Source organism: Teleopsis dalmanni, chromosome X (genome assembly GCF_002237135.1).
Source record: "Teleopsis dalmanni isolate 2A chromosome X, ASM223713v2, whole genome shotgun sequence".
Lineage (NCBI taxonomy): Eukaryota > Metazoa > Arthropoda > Insecta > Diptera > Diopsidae > Teleopsis > Teleopsis dalmanni.
The window spans coordinates 55245004-55253517 of NC_051848.1; the positions used below are offsets into that span (position 1 = coordinate 55245004).

Here is an 8514-nt window from a genome sequence, read left to right on the forward strand (position 1 = left end):
ATATATTAAAGAAAACTTAAAAAACTATTAATGGAATTAAATAATTTATGAAAGGAATTATAAGACTAGGTTTTATTAGAACCTCGTTCATATTTCGAAACTATGTTTTAGGCATTAAATTTTTAATAAGAAATAATTGTGCAATAGATTTATACTGAAAAATTATTTATTTATATTTGAATAAGTCAAAAAAAAAAGAACAATGATTTTGACCATTAAATAGCTTATAATGTCTACAATGCTGGCTTATAACTTTTGACATAATATGGAGCTATATACCTATAGATGGCAAGGTTGAATAATTTGAAAAGTCGAAAATTTCAAAAGCAGTCTTGAGTACAGAAATCAATATAATTTTTAAATAAATATATTGTATATCTGTAATATACAATTGAGTGCTAAGTATCACTTAAGTATCACTTAATAATTTAATAAATTGTTATAAAGACCAATATTCCGAAATTCAGACCGAGATATTTGTAATAAAAAAAATTTTGTATAAAATGTTAAACATAATTAAATATTTAACACAATTAGAAAGTATAATTTTTTATTTTATTTAAATAAATTTTTATAAATTTATGTGTTAAATAAACGATCTAAGCCCAGTAACAAATATAAAACCTAATTAAAGAATATATATATTTTAGGAGTTAAATATAGGTAGGTCCATAAATTGTTTTTCTTTAAAAATAAGTAAATAATAAGTAAATATTAATGTATCTTCTCTTACAATTAGACTAATAATAATAATAATTGTCATTTCAAAGCAGAAATCATCTTATTCACAAAATGAGTTAAAGGCAAATAAAATAGAAAAATCTTGTCCAAGTATAATTTTAGACGTGAAGGTATTCATTTACAGATTTCTCTGATTAATCATATAAAACTTATGAAACACATTATAATGTCACATATGAATACCTGTCCTATATTCTGTCGAATATTTATGTTTCCTTCACGTTCTGATTTTTTTTAAGATACTATCTAGGATAGTTTTTGAGTGCAATACGTTTTTACACTAGTTGTCGACACAGATCAGCATTTCTCTTCCGTTAATAGAGACATTGCACTTTATTGCAAAGCATAATAGTCAACCAGATTGGACGTCCTAGAATATAATAAAAAAAAAAACATCTCCATCACTTGGTGTATTCCTAGTGTTAGAGCGGTTAAAGTCAAATTGTTAATATTGTAGGATTCTGTAGAATTATTATAATTGATGTGTTATATGATTTATATATTATATTTTATTATATTTTAATTTATTTTAAATCATATATTGTATAATTAAATTATTATAATTAATATATTATATAATTCATATATAATATTTTATATGGTTAATATATGGTTAATTAATTTATCTAACTAACCCTGTATAAGATGTAATCAAACCAACGGTTCTAAGTCTTGTTTTTATTGCCTTTTGTTTTTGCGCTCGAGATGAGCAATTTTTTTGTTATATTTTTTGGGCTGCAAGTAAACTCCGTTGGTTTGATGCTGTCTCTTGTTTTTCGATCGCGAACGTGTCAACACACGGGTACACATAAAAAAGTGATTAAACAATCAATAACCGAAATTGTATAAATTCAATTGTATAAATTAAATGAAACCAAAACCCAATTCTAAAAACGTTTATAATTTACATTGTGTTAAAGAAATTGAAATAAAGATCATAAAACCCAATTATAAAAACGCTTATAATTTACATTGGCGACCGTGACAGGACTTTTTGCAATTTTAATAGTGGTTATTAATCTCCAATTTGTTAAAAAATCTAAATATTACCCACGTGTGGTAATCATTTTTTCTTTAAGTTTGTAATCATTAGTGTACGCGTGTGTGCATTTCTTCCACACGGCTATTCTGTGGACTGTCGAACGTATATTATTGTGCAATTGGTGGTTCTCGGTTTAGGTCCGCTAACCTCAAACCAGAACCTCGTGTCCGCATCAAGATCGCGCTCGACATTACAACAACAAGATACCTTTACTTGTTGATTGTACATACTTTCGCTGTTATTGTTTTTGGTTAATTTGTAACCATTAAAGTGCGCGTGTGAATATTTCTTCTAACCAGTTATATAGCTAACGCGTGCTAACCATTATAATATATCGTACATCTATATATATATTACCTATGTACTATCGTACGTATATACTCTTGTGCAATTGGTGGTTCTCGGTTTAGGTCCGCTAACCTCAAATCAGAACCTCGTGTCCGCATCAAGGTCGTGCTCGACATTTAAAATAACAACAACAAGATACCTTTACTTGTTGATTGTATATACTTTCGCTTTTATTGTTTTTGGTTAATTTGTAACCATAATGTGCGCGTGTGAATACTTTTTCTAACCAGCTATATAGCTAACGTGTGCTAACCATTATAATATATCGTACATCTATATATATATTACCTATGTACTATCGTACGTATATACTCTTGTGCAATTGGTGGTTCTCGGTTTAGGTCCGCTAACCTCAAATCAGAACCTCGTGTCCGCATCAAGGTCGTGCTCGACATTTAAAATAACAACAACAAGATACCTTTACCTGTTGATTGTATATACTTTCGCTTTTATTGTTTTTGGTTAATTTGTAACCATAATGTGCGCGTGTGAATACTTTTTCTAACCAGCTATATAGCTAACGTGTGCTAACCATTATAATATATCGTACATCTATATATATATTACATACATATGTACTATCGTACGTATATACTCTTGTGCAATTGGTGGTTCTCGGTTTAGGTCCGCTAACCTCAAAATAGAATCTCGTGTCCGCATCAAGGTCGTGCTCGACAGTTAAAATAACAACAACAAGCTATCTTTACTTGTTGATTGTACATACTTTCGCTTTTATTGTATTTGGTTAATTTGTAACCATAATGTGCTCGTGTGAGTATTGCTCCTAAACGGTTATATATCTAAAGTGTGCTAACTTTAATAATATCGTACATCTGTACATATATACTATATACTATCGTACGTGTGTACTATTGTGCATTCTATGGTTCTCGGCTTAGGTTCTGCTAAGCGCCAAATAGAACCTCGTGTCCGCATCAAGGTCACGCTGAACAATTACAACAACAACAACAAGTTAACTTGTTGATTACTGGTTAATAGTTGCTTCCAATCAGTAAGTGGGCGGATTCGTCAACGTCGCGTCTGACAACAACCACCGTAAGAGCAGTTCAATTTCGGAAAGCTCACTGCTGCTATTGTGACTTTTCGACTTCGTCAAATCCCTTGCTGTTCTCAAATATCTACAACTGTTTCAATGGCAACGGCAGAGCCAACCACTACGGCAGAACTGTCAGAACTAAAACAACAGCGAGCCTCGACGAAAGCGAGCATTTCAAGAATCAAGACGTTCGTCAAAGGAAAGAGTAATTCGCTCTCACAACCAGAACTGAAATGTCGACTAGGTATTTTAGAATCATATTTTAAACAAATCTTAGCTTTTCAGACGTTGATCGAGAAATTAGATGCAACTGACTCAGCTAGAGATGAATTAGAAGACCTATACGTTTCCACCAAAATATTAATCATGTCTCAACTGCAGGAAGAGGCCCACAATGCATCAGTGCTAGACGTAACAGCAATGATGCCCACCTCAAGTAAAAAATTACCACTGTTAAAATTACCTACATTCAGTGGTAAGTACTCGGATTATAACAATTTTATTAATTCGTTTCTCCAAATCATAGATCGCGAAATATACCTCACAAATATTGAAAAATTTAATCACTTACTGAACTGCCTTACTGGTCAAGCTCTAGAGACAGTACAGGCATTTCCTATTTCGAATGAAAACTATCCAAAGGCTCTGGATAGGCTTAAATCGCGCTATGACAATAATAGCCTAATCTTCGCCGAAAATATCGCGACACTATTTGATCTACCAGCAGTATCGGGTCAGTCAAGCCAACAACTCCGTAGTCTGGTAAACAATGCATCCGCTTTGTATGGTTCACTCTGTTCGCTAGGTACAGAGAAACAAATATGTGAGGCTCTACTTATCTCGCTAATCATGCAAAAAACGGACGCAATTACACGTAGGAAATGGAATGAATCGCGTAACTTCGACACATTACCCAGTTGGGAAGATTGCTCAAAATTATTGGATAGACATTGCCAGTTTCTCGAATCACTCGACAGTGGAAACGGCAATCAGTCATCATCACAACGTAAACCTAATAATCGTAACTCCAAGACTAACAGACGCTCAAAACAATACGCATTTGTTGCATCTACATCCAGCAATTCTTGCTCATTTTGTTCTAGCAATGAACACCTAATACAGAATTGTCATCGTTTTAAGGCACTGGAGGTGGTTCAAAGATTTGAAAAGGTGAAGAGCCTAAAACTCTGCATAAACTGCTTATCGCCACGCCATCATGTGGTTAATTGCACATCAACGTTTAAATGTAAGGTTTGCGCAAAGCCACATCACACTCTCTTGCATCATTCGCAATTGCCAACGAATATTAAGAGCGCGGGATCATCACGACGCACAGAACACGCTGCTATGCCCAACGACAACGTTGCCAGCCATTCCCATCTTAATATGTCATCGGCCGAGCAAATAATTCTAGCCACGGCATTGGTTTTAGTGAAGGATTCATCGGGAAGTTATCAAGTGGGTAGAGCCTTACTTGATTCATGCTCTCAGGTCAACTTCATAACGGAGGAGTTTTCAAAGAAGCTTAGTTTAGCAAAACATAAACATCGGTTGCATGTTTCCAGTATTGGTAGTTCGTTGACCAACATAAAGTATCAGACGCTCACATCAATCAAATCTCGTCATTCAAATCTTGAACTTGCTTTAAACTTTGGTATTACGAATCACATCGCATATCAACCAAGTTCTGAAATCGATATATCGTCGTGGAAGGTTCCACCAAATACACCTCTCGCCGATGAGCAATTCTTTAAATCCAAGCGCGTTGATCTCTTGCTTGGAGCTGAAAGTTTCTTTGATATTTTGTCTGTCGGTCAAATCAAACTAGGTGAAAATCTTCCAGTACTTCAAAAAACACTATTAGGATGGATTGTATCTGGCAAGTACAAGGGTCAGCCATTTGCATCACCAGCAGCAAAATGCCTATTATCAGTTGAAGATACAGTCTCCGATCAATTAGAAATGATGTGGAAGATAGAGGAAGTGCAATCGGCTTCAAAGTCATGGTCACCAGCACATGTTGCGTGTGAGTCATTATATCGTGAAACGGTTCACCAAAATGCGATGGGAAGAATTGTCGTTCGGTTACCATTCAAAGATTCACCAGATTGTCTTGGTTTGACACACAATATCGCCTTGCGCCGTTTTTATTCTGTAGAACGGCGATGGTCATCTAATCGTGCACTGAAGCAAGACTATCAAGAATTCATGAAACAATATCGAGAGCTCGGACACATGACGCGTGTTGAGACTCCGAAAACCAACGAACCTCATTATTATATCCCTCATCATTGTGTTTTAAAACCGTCGAGCACTTCGACCAAGCTGAGGGTGGTTTTTGATGCGTCATGTCCAACAACTTCGCAACGTTCATTAAATGATATTCTACTGGTCGGCCCGACAATTCAGCCGGAGTTATACCTGTTGCTACTTCAATTTCGTTTGCACCGATATGCCTTGACGGCTGACATTGTTAAGATGTACCGACAGATACTGATAGATGAACCAGATCGAAAATTCCAATATATTTTTTGGCGAGATACGGAGTCCGATCCTGTTAGTACTTACGAGTTGAATACAGTCACTTATGGTACTGCATCAGCACCTTTCCTAGCAACCAGGAGTTTGCAGTATTTGGCGGACAAATTTGAAACACAATACCCAATAGGCGCTGCACTCATTAAATCAGCGTTCTTTGTCGACGACTTCTTAGGTGGAGCAGATTCCATTGATCAACTCACCAATATCAGACATCAGTTAACGGCCATTCTACAGAAGGGTTGCTTCGATCTTGACAAATGGCATTCAAACCATCATGACTTCATTAGCGATACTACAACAAAGAGTTTGAATCTTGATACAGATACAGTCACCAGCGCTCTAGGCATCAAGTGGCACCAAATGCAAGATGTTTTCCTATTTTCGTTCAATGCACAACCAGGTCATATTGTAACAAAACGCACCATCTTATCCCTTGCGTCTTCATTATTCGACCCGCTTGGATTACTAGCACCGATCATACTCGTAGCCAAAATTATGATGCAAGAATTGTGGCTTTTGCGTGTGGACTGGGACGAGTCAATCCCTCAAAATCTTCACTCAGCTTGGAAAACATTTATTCAAGATCTTACAACGCTTTCATCGGTTAAGGTGCCGAGATACTGCCTATCCATAAACTATCAACAGGTTGATGTACACGGTTTCTGTGACGCTTCAATACGCGCATATGGTTGCTGTATATTTCTCCGATCACAAAACACATCAGGTAAGGTGACGGTCAGGCTATTCACTGCAAAATCCCGTGTGGCACCTATAAAGCGGAAGTCGCTACCTAAACTAGAACTCTGTGGTGCCTTACTTCTTGCCAAACTGTATCAGAAGGTCCAACCAATATTTGCGCAATTTAAGGGTGAAACGTTTTTTTGGACTGATTCACAGATTGTATTACATTGGTTGAAGCAGCACTCATCAACCCTGTCTGCATTCGTTGGCAATCGAGTAGCGGAAATTCAAGATATTACCGCAAATGGGCAATGGAGACACGTTCCTACCCAATCCAACCCGGCAGATGTTGTGTCGCGCGGCTGTAACATCCGCCAATTATCAGAGTCTTGTTGGTTTACGGGGCCGGAATTTTTGTTACTCGCTGATAAATACTGGCCGCATTTGAAATGTCACAACCTGGATATGGAAGAAGTCAATAAAGAGACGCGAAAGGTTGTATTCGTTAACACAAATGAAGACAACTACGTATTACAGGTATTGTCAAGATATAGTTCATACACTAAGATGCTACGAGTAATAGCGCAGGTACAGCGTTTTTATCATGTAACCAAGAATAAATTGAAGAACGGAGAATGTACCCTCCAACCTATTCAGCTACAAAAGACATTGCACTGTATTATTTGGGTCATCCAACAGCAATTCTTCGAAATTGATATACAACGCCTACAACGAGGGAACCCAGCCGAAGGTACATTAAAGCATCTAAATCCCTTCCTGGACAATGTATTCGGTTATCAATTACTAAAGGTGGGAGGTCGCCTCGAGCTGAGTGACATCTCAGTAGGCCAACGTCACCCTATTTTGTTGCCGAAGGGCTGTTATTTTGTGGAACTTTATGTTCGGCATATACACTTGTGCAACTATCATGCAGGCGCAAAAGCACTAATTGCCCTTACTCGACTAAACTTCTGGATAATTAATATTCGAGAAATTGCACGCCGAGTCGTGCACTCGTGTATTCACTGCGTGCGTTATAAACCCAAACTACTTAATCAAATGATGGGTAATCTCCCAATCGAACGCCTCACTCCAAGCCGTCCATTCGCGCGTACTGCGGTAGATTTTTGCGGTCCGATATTAACGTATCTCCGAATTCGGGGACGGGTTCCATATAAGACCTATATAGCCGTGTTCGTTTGTCTGTCTACAAAGGCAGCTCATCTAGAAGCCGTGTCAGACTTATCTACGGAGGCATTTATTGCAGCACTGAAAAGGTTAATCGGTAGACGAGGGTTACCATCAGACATCTATTGCGACAACGCCACGAACTTCGTTGGGGCTAACAACAAACTAGCAGAGTTAAAAAGAATGTTTTTCGAGAAGTCTAATCAAGTGATGCTGCAGACCTTTTGCAGCAACCAATTCATAAATTTCAATTTTATACCGCCCCGAGCACCTCACTTTGGAGGTCTATGGGAAGCGGCTGTAAAAAGCGCGAAAGGCCATCTGTATCGAACACTATCAAATACTCGATTCACCTTTGAGGAGCTTGGAACAGCACTGATTGAAATCGAAGCTATCTTAAATTCGCGACCAATCACACCTCATTCTTGTGACCCGAGCGATTATGAAGCGCTAACGCCAGCACATTTTCTTATCGGTGGGCCGCTCAAAACTTTATCTGAACCAAGTCCTCAGTATGAATCTGCTTCATTAATTGATAAATGGTCTCGTATAACCGCAGTCAAACATCACTTCTGGCGCAGATGGTCTAGAGACTATCTGAATGAGCTGCAGATACGCACCAAATGGACAGAAGAACAATCTAACATCACCGAGGGGGCTCTGGTTTTAATCCATGAAGACAATATGCCTCCACAACGCTGGTTGATGGGCCGAATCGTGCATTGCATCAGGGGTCCAGATAATTTGGTTCGTGTTGTTGATGTGCAAACCCCAAAAGGAGTAATACGGCGTCCAATCCACAAACTCGCACTATTACCAATTGAAAATCCTTTCAAGGGGGGCGGGATGTTAGAGCGGTTAAAGTCAAATTGTTAATATTGTAGGATTCTGTAGAATTATTATAATTGATGTGTTA

At 37.5% G+C, this 8514-nt stretch overlaps 1 protein-coding gene across 1 annotated transcript in view; it reads left to right on the top strand.

Moving 5' to 3' along the window:
* Nucleotides 1–3284: 3284 nt before the first annotated feature.
* LOC119688432 overlaps nt 3285–8514 on the top strand; it is an 11957-nt gene continuing 6727 nt past the window's right edge. The window contains exons 1-3 of the mRNA XM_038103113.1: nt 3285–3624; nt 3715–4977; nt 5053–8469. Coding sequence (XP_037959041.1) covers nt 3285–3624; nt 3715–4977; nt 5053–8469 — 5020 coding nt within the window. The remainder of the gene's footprint in view (nt 3625–3714; nt 4978–5052; nt 8470–8514) is intronic.